The 24,574-nt window shown below is 51.7% G+C and overlaps 1 protein-coding gene across 6 annotated transcripts; it reads right to left on the reverse strand.

Annotated features, from left to right (window-relative positions):
• Nucleotides 1–325: 325 nt before the first annotated feature.
• On the reverse strand, nucleotides 326–22,926 carry LOC104325091 (ADAMTS-like protein 2). 6 transcript variants are annotated; one of them, XR_011325847.1, is made up of 18 exons: nucleotides 22,451–22,920; nucleotides 15,527–15,664; nucleotides 13,206–13,281; nucleotides 12,591–12,693; nucleotides 11,493–11,638; nucleotides 10,636–10,759; nucleotides 9,272–9,352; nucleotides 8,657–8,832; nucleotides 7,959–8,379; nucleotides 6,933–7,353; nucleotides 5,986–6,092; nucleotides 5,670–5,799; nucleotides 5,094–5,307; nucleotides 4,305–4,460; nucleotides 3,745–3,915; nucleotides 1,811–1,987; nucleotides 988–1,127; nucleotides 326–868 (listed from the first exon to the last, which is right to left on the reverse strand). XR_011325847.1 is itself a non-coding variant. In XM_069789703.1 (18 exons), the coding sequence occupies exons 1-18, from the start codon at nucleotides 22,639–22,641 to the stop codon at nucleotides 750–752; spliced, it is 3,096 nt and encodes a 1,031-aa protein (XP_069645804.1). In that variant the 5' UTR covers nucleotides 22,642–22,915; the 3' UTR covers nucleotides 326–749. The 6 variants fall into 6 exon arrangements, 4 of the variants coding, with proteins under 4 accessions (XP_069645804.1, XP_069645805.1, XP_069645806.1 ...); XM_069789703.1 differs by having other exon boundaries at nucleotides 988–1,132; nucleotides 22,451–22,915; XM_069789704.1 differs by having other exon boundaries at nucleotides 988–1,132; nucleotides 5,670–5,796; nucleotides 22,451–22,914.
• Between the last annotated feature and the right edge of the window lie 1,648 nt (nucleotides 22,927–24,574).

The raw sequence follows: 24,574 nt of genomic DNA on the forward strand, positions 1-24,574 counted from the left end.
TTGGGGACAGTGGAGAACAGGACAGGGTAGGAGCAGGGATCCCAGATTTTTTCCACTTCAGATTCCTCCTGTTATTATTCTCTTTGTTGCTCAGCTATGGGTCCAAATTCAATGTCAGAAATAAACAAGGACTTTGAAATACAAAACAGGAGTGGTTTCTGTTCTTTGGCAGGCAACACAAAATGGGGTTTATCCGGTGCTGCCTGGAAGCTGTACTAGTGCAAGGATTTTTCCTCCCCACCCTTCCTGCTCCTTGTTTTTGTTCCTCTTGTATCCCTCTTCCTCCCTTGCCTCTGGCCTAGGTACATGCATCCCAAAAACACAGTTTTACAGTTTAGCTCTTTATTGTGACACAAGATTTTTCAGTGTGTTTTGGAAATCATTCTTGTAGTAGAAGAATCTGCAGGGCAGACCAGAGATATGGCCGCAGTCGTCTGGGCCCTGCTGCGGGCTGGCCTCTGCGCCCCACCACCTCCAACTAGAGATCTTCAGAGAGATGACAGCAGGGACAGGCTTTCCCAACTCACTTCTCAGTAGCTTTCTAGGAACTGATGGTTTGTCTTGTGTAAAATCCTCTTGGTGGAGAGGGAATGTGATGGCTAAGTCCTAGGAATCCTTCCTCGCTGAGCAGGCTGGTCTACAGGGACTGGCTCCTCAGCCAAGCCAAGCGGGGTGGCTTCAAGTGGTAAAGTCTGGCTCAAGGGGGCTCTTGCCCCTGAACTTGGAAGGGAAGTACAGCCTGGCAGTAGTCAGGGTGACTTGAGCCGACATGACCGGCAGCAAGCCTTTCTGTAGTACCAGTGAGAGCACAGCTTCACCTTCAGCACCAGCACACAGTTGGCCGTCGCTTTGTCTTCACAGTCTTCTTCTGGGGAACAGAAGCACCCACAGAAGGGGTTAAAAAGCAGATGTGCTTCCCCAGCAGAGAGCTGGACAGAGCAAAGGGCTCCCAAGGGCTCCTCTCCCTCCCTGCCCTCCCAGACTTACCTGGCGCCTCTGTGGGACACGGCTGGAGTTGGCATGTCTGCCTGGCTTCTGGTTTGGAAGTGGGGTCACAGCCCTGAGCCAGCGTTTCCCCCTGGTAACACTTCACCTCACGGAGTCGCACACCAGCACCACATGTCTTGCTGCACTGTCGAGATTGAGAGAGAGGAAAGGGATTGTGAGAGGCATTTCTTTTATTTTTCTACAGTTCCGACGTTTGTTCTTCCATGAAGCCTCCTGGTGCCTACTGTGGAGACTGTTCTTGAGGAGGTTTGCGTCAAATCCCACACTGATCTCAAACTTAGGCTCCCCTTTTGTTGCTGGAGGAGAGCCTCCCCGAGCCAGGGTTGGGGCAGAGCAAGGGAGGAGTTTGCTTTCATCTCTTTAATGCAACCTGGAATTGTTTTTGCTTTGAGGGTTGATGCTGTGATAGAAGATGGAGAAAATGGCTGCTGTGAGCCAGGCTCAGCTTCCCTTGTCCTCCCATTCCCTGAACGCTCACCAGTTAAAATCAAGGAAAAGCAGTAAAACACAGAACATTGACTCCTGGCAGAGGAGGAGACACAGCTATATCCTGTATGCCTGCAGTGTGGTGCATGCTCTTGCTTGAGGCAATAATCCACATGCTCTAAGGTTTTCTCCAGCCTGCATGTATCAGTCCCTCCACCTGCTGCCTGGTCTGCAGAAGAGCAAAGCTCATGGTCCCATCCAGACCTAACAGAGCCCTCAGCAGAACAGGCTGCTAGAATGCCTCAGTGCAGGCTGTGCTCCACCAACCAGGGTTATGAGGTCTGCTCTCCCCCTTCACCACCACCCCGAGCCCTACCTGAGACCAGGAGGTAGTGAACCATGTTGAACATGGCCTCCTGAAACAGGCAGCTTGTTCCTCAGGTTTCTGAGAGGCTTCACAGCGCTTCTCAGGGTACTCCTTGTACACACCATTCTCCAGGCCTGCGCACAAGACGACCCGGGTCTTCATCCCTCGCCCACAGCTGGCATCGCACTGGGAAAGAGAACATAACAGCCAGGTAACAAATGATGCTTGTCAGCTCTAGAGCTTCAAGTAAGATGGCATCCCGCTCAGAAGCAAGGTTATGCTTGTACTAACACCAGTCTAACGGAGGTAGTGCTGCCCAGGTCAGAGGAGCAATGGGTGTCTGCAAAGGAGCTGAATTTCTTAGCGAGTGAGGACAGAAGCTGGTAATTAGTGTTTAGCTAGCACTAGCACTGGGAATGCCGAATTCACCTTGGCTGGCCTGGAGAGTAGCTACCACAAGGGACCCGGAGCAGTCAAGGTAAGACTACAAAAAGCTGTTTCTGTCTTATTTTATGTATATCTATGTTCTCAAAAACCATGTAGTGTATTCATGTAGCAACCTACATCTTGGAGTACTGACAAGCTTTGCGTGGGCCCAAGGGGACCAAACTGGTGCACTGCAGGTGATTTGCGTGGACAAGTACTGCTGTGCCCAAAGCTATGCAGGCTTAGCTGGGGGAATTCACTCTCTCAGAACACCACCAAGAGAAGCCGTAGGAGCCAGGATCTGATTCTAGCTCAGCTATGCTCTCTGATGCCTATGGAGACAGTTGCCAGTTTGAGATTTCATTGCTTTGTGCCCTTCTTCACCATGGCAGGGCCAGCACAGCTGGCTTGCATTTGCCCTTAGTCATCCTGTGAACTTAGAGCTGATCAGCTGAGAGAACACAGCAAAGGCAAAGAAGCTGGCACAGACAAAGGTGGGGAGCTCAGCCGGTCTTTCAGAGTTCAGGTGAGTTTAATAGCCTGGACACAGCTGAAAAACTGCACTGCAGTACTGTGTGAGACTCACACCCTAGGCCAGAGCAAGAGAGGGTTGTGGGACTGCCATGGGTCCCCATGTTTAACCAGTTTGTGCTTGTTACCAGTGCTGGAGGAAGACTCAGCTGAATGTAGACAACAGCTATAAAGGGCAGCAAAATGAAAATAGAGGTTTAGCTATGGTTGGGGCGGGTGGGGCTTGGCTGCTTCTCTGGTTCCCTAGAAATCTTCTGCCTTAGTGCTTTGTGAATCCCTATTTTGCTCAAGACTTTAAAGACAAAGCCCAAACCTGACAAATGACTCAATGCATTCCTCTGGGTGCTCTGGGATTTGCATCAGCTTGTACTGGGACGCCTGAAGCCTCTAGGCCTTGAGCAACAGAAGGGGAGTAAGTAGACTGGTGATTGTTTGGTAGAATGGGGCACCTGGACTGTGTTTCCTGGACTCTTAAGTTGTGAAGCAAGTACAGAGTCATGGCCTGGATGTGACTTCTAGGGCAGGGATCTGGGCTCTGGTTCAGGTTTACCTCTGGCTATTATTTAACAGAGATGAAGCTGGTTTTGTTGTGGCTTTCTCTTCAGTGGTGGAACCAAAATCTTGGGGGGTGAGTGCACATTCTGGACAAAGAGCTCTGCTGAGGTGCCTGCAACTGCCACCTAGCAGCCAGAGGTGGGAGAGGAGGAGGATTTCCTTAGGACGCTGCTGCCCTCCAATGGAAGTCCCTGGGAAGGCAACAAATGCCACAAACTTTGGGGTGGTCTATAGGGGATGGGCACGGACAAGCTGGGGTATTCATTATTCCTTCTCCCTTTCTAAAAGGAACTAGGACAAGGGTACAGCTCCATGGCTGGAGGTTGCAGCACACAACCTTGCTCTGCCAAGGGAGCCAGGCTCCCACCATCTCCTGTGGAATATTGGGGTGGAAAGGAGGGCTGAGGACACAGGGCTGGGCTTGGCTTTACCTGGTCCCACTCCTGCTCCACCCAGTGTGCGGGGCAGTTCTTGTCTCCACACGGATGGACAGCCAGGGGCTTGGTGGCTGGGTCACACTGCGAGTTGGAGATCACCTTGCCCTCCAGGTTGCGACATGCGATGAAGCGGCTCATGCGTCCCTCACCACACGAACCTGAGCACTTGGAGGAATAAAGGGCATTTAGACACATCAGAAAGCAGGAAAGGAGGGGTCAGGGTCGGTGATGCGAGGAGACCTGAGTCCAGAGCCTAGCCCTGTCACTGGGACTGTGGCACTGGATCCCAAAGGTCTTTACAGGTACATCTCGTCAGGGGCTTCCATCCTCCAGGTGCTGTGAGCTTCCCAGATTATTGAATTAAGCTCACCTCACAGCTAACCAAAATTTACAGCACAGAGAGGCAAAAATATGGATTATTCTACTTTCTTTAGCTTAGCCTCTGCCAGAAGAAAGACACAAGAGAGCAGTAGCATGACTGCCCACCTGCTCCCTCCCGCCAGCCCTGCACCCCCGGCATTGTGTGCAAGGAGAAGCAGACGCTCTGGACTCACCGGGCCCCAATCCGAAGCAGTCCAGCGGCGGTCGCAGGGTGGGCCTGTGCACACCTTCTCGCTGCTGGGCTTCCGGGACTCGTCGCAGAGGGGTGCTTCCACCGAGCAGCGCACCTCCCGCTTCATTGTCCCCTGCGTGCCGCACCGGGCCAAACACTGCAATGGCCATACAGAGTCAGCCCCGGGGCTCAGCAGCAGAGAACAAGGGGGACAAGCAAAGGCGAGGGAGGCAGCTATGCCTCCTCCTGTTTTCCCCCTGCTGCACTAGGTGAGAGGGGAAGGGCCCCAGCAGGTTACAGAAAAAGGTGGGTCCGTCTCTATCTCTGCTACTTATTTACTTTGGGTCCTAGAGCTCCAATGCTCCAAGATGCTGATGCCTGGACTGCTGGTCAAAGTCACTGGGCCACTGGCCCAGTCCCAAGCAGGCTGTAGAAAGTCAATCTAAGGGATTTCAGTTGGGTTTTCACTTCTCTGTATCTCCAAACTACTGTTTCCCCATTCACCCTTAGTTAGATCCTCTGGAAGAGGGAGGCAAAGCTTCTTGCTGACAGGTCTTTTGTTTGGTCAACATCCTGCTTGAGAAGTGACCTTCGAAAAAATGTTTTGCAATGGCCTTTGTTTGCTGGGCAGTGCCAGAACAGGGGACCTACGGGTAAAGGCAGTCTGTTTCCCCAGGATGCAGTTGGCCAGGGGCTTCCTCAGCACCCAACATCTGCCAGCCACCTTCCTCCAGGCCCCAGCCCAGCCCCAGCTGCTTACCTCTGGGAGCAAAGCTCCCCTGCTGCCTACCTCGGACCACTCAGAGAGCTCCCACTGGGGCCCACAGGCCTTGTTCTTGCAGGCTTTCCTCTCCATTGGCCTGGCCAGCCCAGCTGACTCACAGAGATCATCATAAACAGAGCTGTCAAAGCCTGGAGCCAGCATCTTCCAGCAGCGCACAGTGCGGTACTGATAGCCCTCACCACAGGTCCTGGAGCATTCACTCCACCGGCTGGTCTCCCACCTCCATGAGCAGTCCCCGGGAGAGAAAGCACAAAGGAAAACCCAGGTAAGGGGAACAAGGGACATAGGGTGGCTGGGGAGTGCCTGCACGCCTGGGACTCCCTCGCCCAGTAGCTGCTGCTATGAATCTCCTCATCACGTATATGCCTTGTGTTAAAGCGATGCTGGTCTTGAAAGCCAACTTTGCCCTTAGCAGGCAACTTAGATAGCAAATTCCTTCCCTCTTTTTGCTTACGAGGGGATACAAGGGCTTAGCTGCTTAAGCATATCCTCCAGCCCAAAAATGGCTGTATACTTTGAGCAGAAAATGATCCTTACCAAGGTATGCTGTCCCCGTGGACAGCTGATGTCATTTCCACTCACCTAGGCTGGCAATCTCTCCCTGTGCAAAATTCATGAGTAGGTTCTGGTCGCATTAGGGCATCGCAGTACGTTTCATCCACTTCCACTCCATCGTACCGGACACACATAGCATATGAGGTGCTGATACCTGCTGGGCAATCAAGACCATCTCTTGGTTGGGCTCCATCAGATCCAAAAGCCTCCTCCCACCATGATTAAATTACTGGAGTGCTCACTGCATCTGAAACTCTACCTGCCATTCTAAAAAATACCAGTATTCTCTCCATCAACAGCCAAAAAGGACCTCGTATCATCAGGCACTTGAAGCCAAACCTACCTGAAGTGCACGTGGAGCTGCAGGGGGCATAAGCTGAGACTTTCCACCGATACATGTCAGCCAAGCTGATGTCATCATGGCCCATGGGGCTCACATCAAACTCATTGCTGTGGAAAAAGGAGGTGGCGTGAGCTAAAAATGAAAAATCGCTGTAAACATAAAATAGTGAAATTCCTCCTTGCTGTCTTTGAAGATGGGAAGAAACCCAGTGTTTCTGCTCTCCATCTCCCCCACCTTGGGCAAGATGGACCACTGATGAACAGAGAGTGTAAAGCCTTGATCCACCTTCTGAATTCAACTAGCAAGGTTGTGGATAGCTGTGGATGAACATCCCTCTGAGAGGAGGCATCATTCACAGTGAGTCTTCTGTATATTATGGTCTTTCGACCATGCGGGTGCCCTCAGCTTCAGTCACGCTATCACCTCGCGAGGTATGATGTTAAGTTGGAAAGGGGAGCTCAAACAAGGTCCCTCTTAGCATCATGTAATGTGGTGGGGAGAGTTCACATGTGGCTTGCCAGTAATGTTTAAAAGTTGGCCCTCAGTCTCCTGCCAAATGTTTACTGAAGTTACAGAAGCTTATGTGCCCAGAGGAATGGGACAGAAGGGCCATGATGTGGTGGTAAGTGTGTGTATGTGACATGCTATAGACTCCTGGCCTTCTTTACAATCACATCAGTGTTGGCCTCGCAGGTCCTTCAGCACCCATTTAAATGGATCCCTTAGAGGCAGGCGGACCTGAAATATGTTCTGGGAGCTCCATGTCAGGCCAGCTGTGACAATCAGTCTTTGGAGGACACCATTCATCAAGCATCTACAGCAGCTGCCATGGATAGATACTGGTGAATAGGGACATCGAGGACAGCAGTGAGACTACCAGAGGATTGGCTTGACCCTCCCTCCCCAGATAACCATGCTCCTGTTTTGCCCAGGAAATCAAGTGCCACCTTTCAGTGCCAGGGGCTTGCAGAGGCTCTCCCTGGCTGATGTCCACAGTTGGGCCGGCACCTAGCAGAGGGCTCTCCACAGATGCCATCATGCTGTAGTTGGCCGCTTCGCCCTGACTCCCAGCAAATGTCTCCACCTTCAAGTCCTCCAGTGAGTTCTTATGCGCCGGCGCTTTGTGGAGGCCCTGTGGCCACCGGGCAGCTGTCTCGGTCCATAGCCCTGCCGTGGAGTTCCTTGGGGCCAGCCTGGCTGCCAGGTGCTGCAACTCCCTACAGAAGGCAGTGTTGTGCGGGTCTCGGTGACACAGTCGCCTGAAGAGACGAAGCCTGGAGGGTGCTATGCGGCTGTTCTCCGAGAGCTCAGATCTCCTCATGCTGTAGGGTACAGCTGTGCTGATGGAAATTTGATTGAACCTGAGAGCTGGAAGAAAAATACAGGGATGCTTTAACTATATTGGATGGCTTATACTTCAGCGTGTGGTATTTAACAAGGCAAAACCCATTCAGTAGTTGGCCTCAGAATCATAAATTGCTACCAGGGTGCACCAACAGGCCTTAATTGCCCTGACCAACCTCACACACACTCTCTGCCCATTGCTCTGGAGCTCCATTTAAGCTCAGGCCTGGGCCTTCAGTCCTGGCCTGAGCAATGTCGCAGGTGTACTTTGTTGCTGAATTGTTGTTTGGCTTTCCCAGATGGATCTCAGATTTGACGTCACCTTGCTTTCAGTCGATGATCACTGGACTGTTGCCTTCACTACCCTGCTTGCCAAGCTCGGGTGCCATGGGACTGCCCTGCCTGAGAGGGCACTGCCTGATCTGTATCGTGGCCACCCTCTCCCAGCTCCCCTGCCCTTACAGAGCTACTGGCCCGTGCTGCTTCCTCACAGTCTCCACCCTACTATTAATCAGCATTCCCTCCTGTCCGCCCTGACGGTAAAGCCACCTTAGATTTCAAGAAAACCGATGTGGGATGTCCACTTTCAATGAACAAAATGAGAGAGAAGGAAAAACAAAGCAACCAACCCAACTCTGTTTCTCCAACTGCTGCTGCTTCCTCATCCTCTTCCTCTCCTGTGTTTGCATGGTAGACCTGTCTTATCTGGAAGTCGTACTTCTCCTTCTCTTCACCTTGTTCCCAGCCCCAGTCCTGAGTCTGACTGGTGGAGTTGGTTTGTAAGAAGTGTGGGTGGCCAAAACCTAAATCTTCATGCCCTTCTCTTAGAGGAAGCTGTTCACTGGTGTCATGTGGTGACAGGGAGAGCCACGTGGCATTGAAGTCCTGGGCAGCTCTGGAGTTGGCTGGAATGGGATGGTTCTGGCTGGTCTCTGGTAGGTGATGATACAGAGGTCTGTCTACAACAGGGGCTGCAGTTTGGACAGGTGGTATCCGTGGTACAGTGTAGTCGTAAGTTATGTGTGGCATTTTCCCATTAAAGTTATAGTACTGGAGGAAACAGAGAAAGAAAACAAAACCCTTTTCATTTTAAGGACATATATTTCCCAGAGACCTTTTCTAGCCACGTCCATTTTGTGATGGATGTTAAGAGAAGACAGCATCCTCATAAACCCGAGGAAACCTCCTAAGACAGCATCTGGCTTCCTCAGCCACCTACACACTCAGGTTTGGCTTGGGAACCAGGTTAATATTCCCTTTGTCTGAGGGAGGTTTACAATTTTGGGACAGACAAGACAGGGAAGCCTAAAACTAGCTCCTCACATACCATGGCATTCAGAGACTGGTTAGTGGGCCCATGAGCTATGATATACTCCAGCCCATCTGAGTTCAGGCTCGAGGGCCTCCGGTACTTGAAGATCGTGCCAGCTACCCTGAAGTTCTGGGGGTTGTCAATGGCAGAGTTGCCGTTGAAGAAGAAATGCCCGGATTCATCTGCAAGTGCTTCAAAGAGAGAGAGAAAAGGGATAAATGTTATACTCTGTGCAGAACACTGAGGCTGCACTGGCACTGAGGAGAGTAAAGAGCTCGTGACTGAAAAAAGCCTGATAGAAAAAGAACCGCAGGCCCTCCAGCATTCATCTTCTGCTCAGGTCAGATCAGCGGTGTTCGATGCCTGCTGCTTTCATTTCCCTCTCCAACAAGAGCACAAATGTCTTCACAACAGCGACCGCCCATAGTGAGCTTAGTTTCCACAGGTCCCTCCTGCTGCTAGCTGCTGGAGATGCCGTAGCCTTGGCTTATGGAGAGATGAAGTGCCCCTGTGCTACCCTGGAGGAAATGCTCACAGATAGCTCTCTCGCAGCACAGATGGGAGTGCACAGAGCCCTCCTCCCAGGCAGCTGAACTGGGATCTCCACATCCATCCGGCTCCTCTGCTTACCTAGGATGTTTTCTGTTTTCCTGCGCTCGATGATGAGGATGTCCGTGGCACCGGCAGGGATGTTGGTGATGAACACATAACCTGAGGAACAGAACAGAGGGTGAGGAAACCCTGAGGACAGAATAAAAAGGTCTGGGTAAGAAAAGCAGCTTGTTGGACAAGTATGTATATAGGAGGGCAGCGCTGCGCTTCAGGGGCAGGACACTAAGGACATAAATGCATGTTGCACCAGCCTGTGAGCTCTAATCCCAGCTCCTCTCTGAAGTCCCATTACAGATCACCATTACAGGTCTCTCAGGCTCAGTCTGAGCACTGCTGAGTTTGGCATCAGGAAGGAACTGCACAAGTATAACAGCCTGGCTTTAGGTGTGTGGATGAATGTCCTCTCAAGCTCTTTCTGGCAAGAGCACGGAAAAAGCTTACTAGTGATCAGGGCTGATGCTGAACAGAGGATAGAAAAGACCACGGGTCCCCCTCAGCTCCTGACTCAATAGAATTTGTCTCGGGAGTAGCATAAAAATTGACCTTTAAGAGCTTTCTTATTTCCTCCCCTTTAAAGTTGTGTGGTTTGGCAGCTTGTCTTTCCTGCTAGAAATGCAGGTCTTGTCCGTTCTGTAAGATTTTTATGAGGACTGTAATGGGAGGCCAAAACTGTACCTGTACTGCTAGAAGGGTTAGCACCATTACCCCTGCTCTGGAAAGAGGCCGGAGTGCTTTTCTAGTCTGGTGTCTGTAGAGAGTGAGGCAGGCTAGTGAAACAACAACAGTGTGAAATGATGTTCCAAAACATCCTCGAACCACAGTTAATTAATTACTAATGAGCATACCACAGTCTATTCCTTCTGTGGGTAGAGGAATGGGCCATGAGGTTGCAATGGATGAATCTCAGCCCAGTTTCAGAGGGACTGTCCCTCAGCTGTGCCAGCCGTAGGACTGGGGAAAGCAGGAGACCCAGTGCAGGCTGAAACAAATGCTGTGACCCTCATTGTAGGAGCTTAAGTTTCAAATGAACACATAGCACAAATAAAAGAAGATTCATTGATCTCTTCACATTATCTGAGGTGGGCAAGATGCCAAAATCAATAGGAACAAATAGATCCCCAGCTGCTTCCTATTGTAAAGAGGTGAAGAGAAACCTTACCAGCCTAATATACAGCTTTTGATATACAGCACATCAAACCAATCTTCTCTGATGATTAAGTGAAAAGGACAAGATACAGGCATTTAAACAGGGGGGGCACTCTTCAGCTCTTTCCACCAAGCAGCTGGGAAACTCCTACCCACATTCAAGCCAGTCACCCTTCATGCCAGTTGGTGGTAAGAAGTAGCAGGTGAAGTCTCTGGACTGTGGTAGCAGGGAGTACCTATCTGTGAGATTGCCTTTCGGAAGCTGCCCGAGACACGGTGGCAAGTGCTGCCGTCCCCTCCACACACCCTGCATCTGTCCATCGTCCGGGGTGAGTACAGGCTCCCATCGCACCCAACTGGCTGTAAAGAAGAAAACAAGAGAGGGTTTCCTGGGGCCTGCTTATGTCAGGGTCTTTTCAAGGAAATGTGATCATGCTTTTTTGGTGAGGTTCTCGGCAGGGGTCGGGAAGAATGTAGGTTTGCTTGGAGTGGAGTAATGAATGACTCCCAACAGCAGCAGAAATTCACCTGTGTAATTTGTGACCATCTACATTGTGCTCCTGAACCTGGGGCAGGGGCTTGGGCATGTAGGTGAATGGAGTAAGGTTCGGGTAAGCTGCTTTGGTTCCTTCTGTCTTTGTATTTAGGCCAATCCTTCTCACTGAAATAATGACATACAACATCACTCTCCAGATGTTGTATCAAGGGCAGGCCTTTCTGAGGTTGTAAGGCACCTCTCTGTAACGCTATATACAACCACCCTTCATCCTTGCTGCATGAGGTGAAAAATCAAAAGGAAGATTTTTAAATTTTTTTTTTTTTAATTGGATGACTATGTAAACAAACCTACAATTCTAGTCTTCTCTGTGCTGGAAGTGCTGTCACTCAGTGGGCACATGTGGATGTATATAATTCCCTTTGTGTGAACCTCTCTGCTCTCCTCTAGCCCACAGGCACTCAAGAGTGAATTAATTACTCCGTGCCAGGCCTCGGTTTCAATTCCCTGGTGGAACCCCTGGCCTTGCGATGACCAGGAGGTCCAGTCATGCACTTACACTCCCACTTTCTGTAGTGCTTCCTCCCAGAGCCTCACCTCACACTTCCCATTGATGCAGACCCCTTGATAGGTCCTGTCCTTGCAGGAGGTACCATCCTGTGCTCGGGCCATCAGCTGCCTCTCGCCACTCCGGGTGGTGCATTGGAGGTCACATGGCTTGTTGGAGATACTGGTGTAGTCATCTGAAGGGACAGAGGCAGAAAGTCACCAGGCAGGTCAAGGTGCTCAGAGATGGGCAGCGAGGAAGGGGACTTTCCTCTTATCCATACTGATGGTTTGATGTCACCTTGGATGTTCTTGCTGCTTGAGATGAGACCTCAAGGCTACAGATTTTGTAGCAGCAAATGGGTCATGGTATGAGGCTGCAGCTGGAGACCATGCCTAGCAGAAATACTTCTTGCTGGCAAACCCTCTTCCTTGCCATACCCTCTCCCCTTTGTGGTGACATCCCCTGTGCCAGCCATAGGAATCTGCATCAGCAGATCCCAGGCCACACATAAATACACCAGAGCGAGCAAGACCTGCAAGAGGGGTACTGAATGTGTGGGGCTGTGGCCAGCTACACCCCATTCAGCTGCGCAACTGAAGCTAGAGGTGCAGGTGTTCTACGTCCCCTTGGCAGTTAATGGAAAGAGGTTAATATCTTAGGTGAGCTCAATCTGGCCTCAAGGGACAACTGACAACCCAAGTGAAGCAATCTGTCTCGCCTGTGCAGGAAACGGATGGGTATCCTGTTCAGAACAACCCACCACCAACCCAGTGGGAAGCATGCTGGGTGACAGGAGGCAGCCAAAATAGTAGAAGGCACAAAGAGCGTGAACACCCACTCTGCCAAGATGACTGCTGGTTAGCCAAGACAACTCAGAGAAGCCTGTGTCCTGTCTGCCCACCAGTGCTTGCTGATGTAGGATCCAAAACAGGAGCAATGTGGTGAGAGAGGAGGCCTGGCTGGCTGGAGCGTTTCTGTGAAGAGACAGGGAATGATTTCTCCAAAGCAGGGAGCATAGGGGACCACTTCCAGACCAGCCAGGAGCATCCATCCCTTGTCCCCTGGGACCTTCCCCTTCTGTGTCTGAGAAGTTTCTGTGGGTGTTTTCTCACCCTGATCCTTTGTGTGAAGCTGTGAAAACCCACCTGGATAGAGGGGCATCCAGTGGTAGTAGCGCTTCCCAAAGGCTTTGGCATTGAAACTGGAGCACTGCTGCTGTTTGAAGCTTGCTGTGTTGGCTGGGCAGGGCTATGGAGGGAATAAATGTGATCAAAAGCTCCCTATGTTACAGCCATGGTTGTGACACCTGCTTGTCCCTGCTGCATCCTTGGAGGATGCCCTGTCCACCCTGGAAGGAATCAGTGATGGATTCTGAGGTGCCGTAATACAGGCAGAAAGGCCAGGCCTCCATTGCCAAGGGTCCCTCAAACAGCTGTATTTAACAGTCTTGCAAAAATTACTTCCAGCAAAGGGAAAAGCATACTGGAAAAACTTCGTCCCTCCTCCCACCCCACAACAAATACGTTTTTATATCCTTTTCCCCCACCTCCCAGTCCCAGAGAGTAGAGACCACCTCCCACATCTTCAAAGGCAATCACCGTCAACCACTCTAGGAGTGTATCGTACCCCTTGTCTGCACTCCTCTGACGGACCAGTCGCACCCTGAGTGTTGGTGCTCTTGCAGCTCCAATTGTGATTCCCCCTCCCCTCAGTCCCACATGCCCCAGTAAGGACCAGTCAGTACTGGAAGTTGTTCTCACCTGCTGCTGGCACAGTTGGTAGTGCTTGGCTTGACCAGCACACATGGTGCTGTTTGTTCCCTGGGGCATCTGAAGCCTGCAAAGGAGAAAGAAAATGAACTGGAGGTCTGTGAAGTACTAAGGTATTGAGGATGATAGAGAAGTCAGGCCTGACTTAAGGGGGAGAAGCAAGGCAGGCATTGTATCGGAGCAAAGCTTACTGGACCTAGACTAGCCAACATCTCTAAAACACATTTTCAGTGCTTTTAGGTGGACGGTGATTTTAGTCTGCTCTTGTTTTGGGGCAGGTTGAGCAGATGGGGAGCAACTGCAGTATCACCACCCCTGTGTCCCTTAACCTCTGAGCTCCAAAAGGGTTGATGTGACAAAAGGACAATAGACCCTGGTGATCCATCACTCCCATGGAAGCACCTAGGATTTGCAGTGACCAGAGGATTTGATTTCAGGATTCACTGTGCAGTAGGCATAGAGATGGCACCTCTCAGGGGGACTGGCCACCTTAAAAGATTAGCAGGAAAGGCTTCGTGCAGATGATGGACTAAACCAATGGGAATTTCTTAACACTTGATGCTTTAGCTCTGGCCAGCACGAGTTACCCAGGGGATACTGGAGTCCTTGACTGATGCAAGGGTGAAAAAATTCTTGAAAGCCGGGAAGATGTATGGAGAATGGCCAAGACCACAGATTAAGGCAATGTGGTCCATGTAAACATCAGCAGCAGACAATGTATTGACGGCACTGGGAACTTAGGATGCACTGTGTAATGAAGAACCTTGTAGGCATGTTCAAGCTGGACTGGCTAGAAGTACTGCAGCTGTCCCTCTAGAGCAATGCTTTACATGATGTACATAAAGCCTAAATTTGCACCAAAAAGCTTGAAAACTGCCATCCCTTTAATCTGAAGCAGAGGCTGCCTGCAGACTCGGGCAGAAATTGTTTCATGGGCATACCTGGCTCACACTTAAGCCATTCTCCTTAAAGCTGCAGAAACCTTTTGGCTGGATTTTATGTTGGGCTTTTTTTTTTTTTAATTCAGACTTGATCCCTGGAGTAGAATGCCACAGCAAAGGCCTCTCCTCCCCAGCTGTGGAGTCAAGGATAGAGCAGATGTCAAATGGAGAGAAAAATCTCTCTTCTGGCAGCAGGCAAAGGGCAGAAGGGCTGCTCTGGCTGCCTGGGGTATGGGACAGCCCTACGTTCCCTCCTGCCCTCTGTTTCCCATTGCTCTCACATGATGGCCATGGTATGCTGGGGAGGTGGAGCAGTGGCAGAGACACTGGCAAGCCCAGTTAGTGGGGAGGCCACATCCAGATGAAAGGTACTGCAGCACAACTGGACCCTCACCGTGCTGCCAACCAGCCCAAATAAAAAGTTTTCTGCTGCAGGAGGGAGAGCGGGTTGAGGGCCCTAACTTGAGCTTCCTCCACTCAGGAGTGCATTCATGCAGAAGAGAAAGGGGCCGCGTGTGGGGTGGGCAGCCTGTGTGGGCTTGCTGTGCTGCAGGATGCCAGCTCTCATTAACATCCCAGGAGCCTGGAGTAGCAGGTTAGTGAGGTGCTGGAGGAGGAGGGCTTGGTGGCAAGGTGACCCTGAGGGGACAGCGGGAGTTCAGGCAGCTGAAGCTCCCCAGCTCTCCCCACTCCCACAAACCCAGCCCAACTGATACCAGGACTGTAGCAGCTGCAGGGGACAAATGTGGCTGTAGGGGACAAATGGAGATGCTGGCAGGTGACAGCCAGATAAATGACAGAGGGGAAAAAAACTTGCAAGCTCTGCAGTGAATAAAGAGGGGAAATTGCTGAGACGTGGCTGAGCTGGCTGCTGCCAGGAGTAAATCAAGTCCCCATACGATGTCTGGGAATATGTACCCACATCCTTAGCACAGGAACTGGCTACAAATCAGGGTTAGGTTAGTCACAGCTGCCACAGTAAGCGAGGGTTTGCGAAGGAAAGGGGAAGAGGAATAGAACTAGCCTTCTCCAGCCCTCAACCCTGCCATCTTCACGTCTCCCACAGACCCCAAAAGGGGACCAACCCCTTGCTCCCCATCAGACAAGCCAGGATGAGTGCATGATGTGTTCAGGGGGCCTGTCACCTGTCCCACTGTAGCGTGCTTCTCCCTTGTCAGCCCTCCCCACTGCTACCTGCTAACCCCCTACCCCACAGGCAACAGCCATCTTCCTTTCTGAGAGGCCACAGAAGAGGGAACGGCCGACCCTGCAAACCCAGGAGGTTTGGCCCCAAAATGCAGGTCGGGGGCTCACCATTTCGCCTCTGCCACTGGAGACCTGGCCAAGCGTTCAGGCTGGGACATGACTCACCTCTGTCGCAAGCAGTGCCTCTCCCGGGACATCACGCCTCCCCCACAGGACCGGGAGCAGGTGGACCAGGAGCTCCACTCTCCCCACCACTTGGTGACTTCTTCATCCCAGGGGCCAGCTCCATCTGCTGCCTCACTACTGTCCTGACAGAAACAGAGCATGGTTAGCTGGAGAACCTGGCTCTTCACTGCCCCAGGCAGAGAAGGGCCTTCCAAAATCAGCTCCCCCATAGACCGTGTTACCTGGATGCCTTCTAAATGGGCAGCACTGGGACAAGTGTGGCAGGATCAGGCCCCTATGGAGCCACACCGGGCTCACACATCTCAAAATTCATATTGTCCCTCCAAGACTGAGTCATGCATGGGAAGGAAGATGCCTCTGGGATCTCATGACATGATGCGGAGAAAGGCTGTCAGGCTGGACATGCGTGACAGTAACGCCAGCTGCAGCCTGACCCCACAGCATCACTCCCAGGCCGGGTCAGATAGAACAGCAGACCACAGCTAACACTGCCCGCCCGGGTCTGACGCGCAGTCAGGAGAGAAGAGGAAGAGCTGCGGCGCTTGGCCGTGCGGAGGCCTGCTGGCAGGGAAGCTGCGGGTACGCATCTGTCACTCGCTGGAGCTGCCTTTCAATGAATAAACTTCTCTTTGTGACTAAGTCAGCTGAGATCCAAGCTCCTCACCCTCCAACCCTCACAAAAGTAATTTCCAAGAGTGCTTCAGAACCAGAGCCTCCTGCAATTGCTGTTGTCCCCTCTCCCCACGCACCCCACTATGCTCAGAGGAGGGTTGCTCCCTCTCCCAGCATGCCTTGCTGGGGCTGAGCCTTTAAATTTGGCAAACCTGAGGTCTTTTGGCCCCAATGTGGTCAGTGCAGCAGGCTGCTGTTGGCTGTGCCTCCCCCGTTCCCAGCAGGTAAGGGTTTCTGTGTTTTAGCTGGGGTTTTTTTTTTTGACTTGCAGTATTTTCCTGCTTAGTGTCTGATGGTCTAAAAGCTCCTAGCGATTTTGGCAAACTAGCCTGTGCAGAAACTAATTTGCTGTTTACTGAAATACAGCTGTGAGTAGTGTTGAATGCAGCGATGAGTTTAACACAAGACAGTGACTGGAAGTGATTTATCCAGCTGAAAATGGTGATGGTGTTTCAGTCTTAGTAGAATAAGATGAATAATTTCTGTGCATGTAAAATATGTTAAAGTAAGGGCTCAGGGAAGTTGTATCAGTGCTACTATTAGCAAAACCTGCTGGTTTGTGGCAGTGGCCGATAGTCCTGTTGCAAAGAACTGGTCTGCAATGCATAATTGATGGATGTGAAAGAAAACTCATCAGGGTTTGCTCATCACTAAATGTGCTCTGTTCACTATTTTGGTTGACTGTCTCTTGGCTTTATGCTCTTTCATGGTGTAAGAAAGCCAAAGTGTTCTTCATCTTGTAGTGCAATTCCCGCTTGAAAACTTGTTGTTTCTAGACTGTGTGCCAACAGAACATCCTCTGGGCAGAGGAGATGCAGCTGGTTTTATGCAAATGTTTTTAAGTTGTAATTTAGTGTTGTTGAAATGCACATAGTGCTGCCTCTTGGTGATAGCCAGAGCGTGTTGAAAGTAACCTACTCTGCTGCAAAAAAGCAGCATGTTACCTGATGCTTTACTCTCTAGTGATTACAATAGTTGATTTCAAAAACAATACAACAAAACTCTTTGCTGTACTTAGATGTTCTGGTTGGAGCTGACTTGCCTGACAGGGACCAAATGCTGTGGCCAGCAGCTGAGTTGCTCAAGAGAAACCCAAAATTTAAAAGAAACAGACACGTTTTCAAAAATACCTTTTTCTCTTCTTCCAAATGATCATCTCAACCTATTTCCTACGAGAATTCTTGTCTGACTGCATATTAGCAGACTGTAAATGGAAATGCTGACTATGTAGCTTCCACATTTACAAAGGAAAGAAACCAAAGGTCTCTTATTGTAAGGTATGTTCAGCTAAAATCTTTCCCTGACCCCTTCTATACTTCTCTGTGATAAGCATCTCAAGGCCTGTGACAAGCATCTCAAGGCCTGTGGTGGAAGAGCTCTTCACAACTTCCAGGAGGGAGAATGCCAATGATTTATCTGGTGTCTGTGCGGAGAGCTCAGCGCAATACAGATTCTCCCATAGCTGAGGTAATAATCAAAGCTGGTGTCCTACCACTTCACTGAGTAGTTATATGAGGCGCATGGACTGCCTGGAGGGAAAGCAAGTTGACCAAAAGCTGCAATATTTAAATAGCTTTTCCCCAGGTGGCAATAAAAACCTGTTAGCTGTAACCTACAAGATAGTCCTGCTCCAGAGATCTTAAAATCCAAATAGGTGAGATGGGACAGAAGGGAAATGAGCGAAGGGAAGTAAAATAGCCTGTTCTACTGACTTACCCCTGGATATGAAAAAGATTTTGTGTATTTGGAGTGGTGGAAAGTTGCAGGCTCCTTTTCAAGGTTACTGCTGTTGGGTGTTTTGCCTGGATGCAAGGAGACTTGGCATGTGGTGGCAGAGCTTAGGTTTGGGAAAGATCAGCATCTCTGCCTTTGTGCACCTCTTTCTTACGGTTAGAATAGGATACGTTTCTCTCTGCACTGCAACTTTCAGGAATGACAGGAGCCCAAATGAAGATTTATTGAAGAATGCTAGTCAAAGAGCCTTTTTTTTTTTTTTTTAAATAAAATTTGTTCTCCTATATCCATAAGCCCTGTTCCTGCCTCCTCTCTGCACTGGAGGAATCAATCACTTTTTAAGTAGATTGATTTGGCTCTCAGGTTTTCCATGACCAAGCTCCCTTGCCAGTCCTTGCCTAGGAGTGCTTATTTCCTTGTGTAAGCAAGAACAATGCTGAGCTGTCCCCTTGGCCAGTGAGACTTATGGCATGACTGCATCTGAGTCCTAGGCCTGGTGACATGGAGGAGGAACTTCAGGTACTTAGAGCTGGGGCAGCTGTTTCCAATCTGTGCTGAATTTATTATATTGTCAGAAATAAATCTGCATATACCATGACACACAAACGGTTCTTGTTTTTAATTAGAGATACTTGCATTTTCCAAATTTCCAGATAATAGATTAAGGGCTGTGGGACAGGCTCCAGATTAGATTAGCTCCTAGCTTTAGTTTCCCAAGCCCCTCAGCAAATCCCAAGAGTTACCTTTTGGCCGAGTGAATCCCCCCCGCCTCTTCCTTGCAGAAGGAGAAAACAAAGGGGCTCTACAACAACTCTTTCGCACTCTTCTGGTTATAGGAGATGCTGGAGCTGCTCTAACTTGCACTCTGCTGTAGAATCGCAGAAACAGAGCAGGCTAGAAACGCCAGAGCAGGAGATGCGCATAGGTGCAGTCTTTATAAGGCTGGCTCTTGCCTGGGCTTGGGTGAGGGCTCTGGCTAAAGAAGCCAAGAGGGTCTGTTACAATTCCTTAGGTGATGAGAAATATCAGGCCTAGAATTTACATCTGTAGAAAATATAGACCACATTCCAGTTCAGACAGGTGTTCTCCGCAAGAATTTCCCTGGAGGTGTTTGTGGCTTGGCATGGGGTCATTATACAGCTGCAGTTCTTCCTCTCTGAGGCTAGCCAAGTTATTTCTGTGCCTCTGCACCTATGCTGGAGGCCATGCCACTGGGTAGGTGAGGGCTGTCCTCCTGTCCCCTTCTTGGGGGGGGGCAGAGCTTTGAACCCCAACCTGCAGGGAACTTTTTCGGGATAAAATATCTGTCTCCGGATTTGCCAATATCAATGACAGAAACATCAGTCTCTAAGCCAGCATCACTGAAAGCTTTTTCTGTCTAACCGAAAACCCAGCAGCTGCTTCCCCGCTTCCCTCTGCCAAACAAAGGCTGCCACAAACAAAATGCTTCAGCCCTGCAAAGACGGGTGGGCCTGGATTGACATCCTATCAGATTTCCAGGCAGTCTTTCTGAAGAGCTGAAAGGGATAAAATAAATTCTCCGCTGACTCTCTGTCATGCCCTGGATCAGCTCTGAGCAACGCTGGGCTTCCCAGAAACCTGGGAGTAACTGCAATTACCCTGCCGGTGGCCCAGTCTCCTGGGTTGCTTATTGTTGTGCCTAATCTTGAGATTCATTAGAGCCTGGGTCCTGGAAAAAAGCTGTCTGGGAAGAGAGACCACAAACATGCCTGTCTAGTTCCCTTAATAGAGGAGCTTGGAGGGGGGGCAGGCTCTCTGTTGCAGCCCAGCATGCCTTAAGGGCTGGCCCACCACTGAAGGGCACAGTAGCTGTTGTAAACTGTTCTGCTCAACCCTGTCTGAGCTTATAAGACTACTAGAAACAGCAGCTGAAAATGAAATAAATTCTTCACAGACCTTTTCTGAGGCCATTAACTGCATGTCCTTTACCAAAAATTTCCACAATCCCTTTACTTAAGGGCTTCTCTCTACAGCAAACCACACTACTTAACTGAAATACTAAATAGCTTCAGATGTCTCAATGCCTGGAATGGATGTCAGATTATTATCTGAAAATGAATGATCTTGTTCAACTCCCCTGGTTTGGGTTCCCCATGTCATTCTCTGACTAAAGCTGTGGTGACAGACTCTACCACAGCCCTGAAAAACACAATAGCATTTGTAATTATGCCTTGATGTTTAACAAAAGAATTGGTGTTTGTGTAAAGCTATTTCTCATCCCATCATTATTTTATCCTATTTGGAGAGACTAGATAGTTTGTATGAGAGATTCAATGTTGGAAGTGGACACAAAACCAAATTTTCCTTAGAAAAGTTGAAACAGTATTTGAGAAGGAGTTTTCCATGAGGGGAAGGTATCCTGAGGTAAAATGAGCAATGCAGAATAATTTTTACAGGATCAGGAAGAACACTAATCCGGGTAAAAATGGTAGCTTGCTAAAGACGTGATATTGCAGCAGATAAGTAACAGAAATCTGGACATATAATAAGGCGCAGATGAGAAGCAGATTAGAAAACTGGTGAACAGAAGCCAGTGGAGAACTATCAAGCACTGTTTGTAATCCTGCCATGACAGAAAGTTCACAGGCAAGTGCTGTACGTCATTACAAAATACTTGATCCAAGTCAGTTAGGTCATTCCCTTCAAGGGGGATATTAAAGCAATTATTCTGGGGCAAGCCAGTAGAAAGGATGGAAATCTGTGAAGGGGAAGAAGGGAGTAACAGGCAGTGTGCATGAGAGGCATCTCTATCATCAGGTTTTTCACAGACATTGAATGCAGTTAGCCCCATGCAGGAAGGAATATGCTTACCCTGTCTACAGACTGAGGCTTTCTGTGACACTCTTTGTATAACCATGTTATACATAGAAAACGGGACAGCAAGAAGAACGGGAAGTTAATCCCCTAAGGACCATTTTGTGCACTGCCTTGCACCAGAGACAGCAATCCATACTAGCAACCACATCTGCCAGGCCAACTCGCACCACGCAGTCCTTGATCAGAGTGCTCTGTGGGGATCTCCTGGAGTAAGAGAGTCCTCGGGGCAGACCTGGCAACAGCGCTGGTGTGCTTTTGTCCTGGGGAGGGCTCCCAGCCCCAGATGCCCTCATCTTAGGTGCTATACAAACACAGCTGCTGGGGGCAGGGAGAACCATGAGTGGCCAAGGCTTGTGTACACATGTTGATGGAGGATTCCATCCAGGTCAGTCCTAAAGGAAGGACTTCACATCTCTTTAGCTTGACCCAGCTTGCTCTGCCTGAAGCTTCTCTCTGACTTAACCCTACAGTTAAGGGGTAAACAGAACAGGCAGCGGATGTGTGTGAAGGTAAAAAGAAAGTGGAACTGAGACACTTCAGCTTTAAAATTAAGACAACCCCAGAACAGGAGATGCTACTGCTCCTCAAACCTGGGTTATCTGCAGTAAAGCTGTGGTGTCTGGTCTTCCCTGTGTTTAAGATAGCTCATGTGAGATTGCTTCACCCCAGCCACGGAGCCTGAGGGGTGTGTAGGGCGGGAAACACAACCCAAAACCCTCTTCCTTTAGCAGAGCAGAATCCCTTCAGCAGCAAAGAAATCCAGCCGGGTTCCCCTCAGTGAAACGAGAGCGCCGAGCCACAATGCACGCAGTGACCCGTGAAGGCAGAGGCACAGCCGGAGCCCTGCGAAGCCGGTATTTCTGCCTCCCCTGCCGCAATAATGGGGGTGATTGTCCCAGGCTAGGCCTTGGGAAGGAGAAGGGGACTGGCAGAGGGGTTTCAGTGCTGCTGTGAAACAAGTGCCACGAGGAGGGCCAGGGTGAGGAGGTCCTTTGTGGAGGAGAGCAGAGGTGAGGGGAGTGTGGGGCTTCGATGCCCAGACGTGCACCCCACAGTTAGCGGAGAAAGCAGCTGCCTAAACCCACGCCTGGGGTGGAGGGAGGGAGAGGGAAGAGGAAAATCGGTTCGTTTTCAGCCCTAAACTGGAGTCAACCCTCTGCTAGGGATGAACGTGGGGGGCAGCCTCGGGCAAACCCCCAACCAGGGAAAGGCCCTGCTCCCCCACGGTCCTTCTGGTGATGCTGGGAAGCCTCCTCGGGCGTCCTCGCCACCACCCCCCACCCCCCCCCGCCGCTCTTTTGTTAGTGCCAGGCGGCTGGGGTGTGGGCAAAGTGTCTGGTCCTCGGGGTAAATCGCGGGGGGGGGAGACACGACAAAACCCCCTTTTCAAGCACCTCAAGACTGAGGGAGGGCAGCGGGGTCCAGGCGATACCCTGCAGGAACCACCAACCTGCGGGGATGGGCGAGGGGCCGCCGCTGCCCCGAGGCGACCACCCGCTCCCTACCCCTGCCCCGCGCAGGCCCGGAGCGGCCAGGACCGGCCCGCCAGCTCGGAGCGCCCCTCCTGGCCGCGGCTCCCTGAGGGGAGGGAGGGAGGGAGGGAAGGAAGGAAGGAGAGAGGGAAGGCTCCGCCGCCGCGAGCCCACCGCCGCCGCTTACCTTAGCGCCGAGGGGGGCGGCGGCGGCGCTGAGGAGAAGGAGGAGGAAGAGGAGGAGGAAGAAGCGGAGGCGGCGGCGGGGAGCGGCGGCCATGCCGCGCTGCTGCTGCTGCAGCCGCCGCGGAGGAGGCGGCGAGGCGGCCCACCAGCGGCGGTAGCAGGAGCAGCCGCCGCCGGAGCGCGGGCCGGCATGGCTGAGGGAGTTAATGACTTTACAACCTGCCGGGTGGCGGGCGGCGACCCGCGGCGCGGCCGCTCGGCGGGGGATGGGGCTGGGCTGGGTTGTGCTGGGGGGGGGGGGCCGGGCGCTCCTCAGGCCCCGCCGCCCCGGGGCTCGGCCCCGCGTCCCGCCTGCGAGCTGTGGGGCGGGCGGGGGGGCGGGCGCCTGAGCCTGCCCCCTCGTACCGCCCTGCCCGCGGCCGGTCCCAGCGCCCGGCCCTTCGTGACCGTCTCTCGCCGCTCTTCGGAGCTCGTTCGCAGCGTCCCTGGGCAGCGGCGTGACGCGACGAGCGGTGCCTGCTGAGCCGCCCGGGGTCTCGGACACCCGGGCAACCCCCCTCCCTCGCTCCTAAGCGAAGCCCTCCGTCCGTAACCCCCGCCTCGCTGCTAAGCGAAGCCCTCCGTTCGTTCCCTCCGTTCGTTGCCTCTTGCACAAGAAACATTTGCTAGCCGATTCGTCTTTCCTGCCCTTCCTGGGCAAGCTCCGTTTCTGAGCGCATCCCTTTTGGTGGCCCTGGAGGGGCTGGAGGGCAGCCCTCCGTCCTTGGGAAGGGTGGGAGGGAAGCATCACCCAGGACGTGGGGAGCTGCCCTTGCTGGCAGGGTAGATGAATCGTGCCCGCATGGCGAGCCAGCCCGATGACCTGGCAACTAGATCCTCTCTTTAGTAAGGACTTGGAGGCCCCAGTTCCCAGCCACGGTTTGTTAAGTCACATCCCAAAGCCCAGCTTAAGTCTCACGTGAAAGTTGTTCGCCACCACCTCAGTTCATGCATCCTGTCTTTATGTATTAATTGCAAAAAGCACGCTGCAAAATCAGACCGCATGGACTTGTTTGCAGCAGTCTGCTTGCTGCTTGAGGCCTTCTCAGAAGATGCGAAGGCACCTCAGAAGCCCTCCGAGACCTTCCAGGCTAAATAAATTTGTCGATCCCCATCTCCAGGTGCTGCTTCAAGGCTGGCACACTGAGACAGTCAACTGTGCAACTTAAGAGGAATGAATTTGCTTGCTGGTACCTTCCCCCCCTTCCTTCTGGATCCCCCCCTGCTGTGCTTGTGATCAGAAGGCAGCTCTTGGCGAGAGGCTGCGAGTCCCTGTGCCGGCACCCCTCAGCCCTCCCGGGAGCCGGCTGCTGTGAGCCATGGATAGAGGCTGTGCAAAAATGGCATCAGGTGTCCCCAGCCTGGGGCGGGCGTCTGGGGAGCAGCAGTCTCTGCCTGCCAGATGTGCTGTAATTAGTGTGGGAAGGTGATCCCAGTCCTCTGCACCTCTCCCCCACCAAGGGTTTCAGCCTCAAGGTGGAGGGAGGGGAGAGGAATGATGGAGGGGTGTCAGCAGGGGGGAGCGACAGGGGACTCCTGATCAAAGCTGTTTGCTAGCAGGCAGGGGGCAAGGGGAGGAGGGGGCCATCTGCTTCTGACCCATCCAGAGAAAATCAGGATGAGGAGCGTTGACAAATAACATGGTTGCGCCATGAGCTGTTTTCTACAAAGGCGGGGCGGGGAGGGGGGGGCTTCAGAGTCAATTCTTGGTTTTCCTGCCCTGGTGCAGCCCTGTGTAATGTTCCTCTGGAGCCAGCTCCTGCCCTGCAGATAAGCAAAGCTGTGGAGAGGCACAGGGGTGGGGGAGAGGCTGTGCCCAAGAAGAAAAGGGGGGCTGGCTCCAGCTGAGCAAGGGAGATGGTAGCAGTGTGGGTCTCACATGAGTTTCAGTGCATCTGATCTTCTTCAGCCCTTCTCAAAACAAGTGTCTGAGCTGGAGCCCTGGGGGACAGAAACAGTCTGTTGAGTGCCGCTCTCGGTGCAGAGATGATTTGGGGAGGGGGGACCTGCATGTGAGGCACTTAGGAAGCGTGACGGGGCAAATCCTGGCGGCCCGCAATGCTCTCCCCTCCAGGGCCCCTCCGTG

This window comes from Haliaeetus albicilla, chromosome 8 (assembly GCF_947461875.1).
Source record: "Haliaeetus albicilla chromosome 8, bHalAlb1.1, whole genome shotgun sequence".
Lineage (NCBI taxonomy): Eukaryota > Metazoa > Chordata > Aves > Accipitriformes > Accipitridae > Haliaeetus > Haliaeetus albicilla.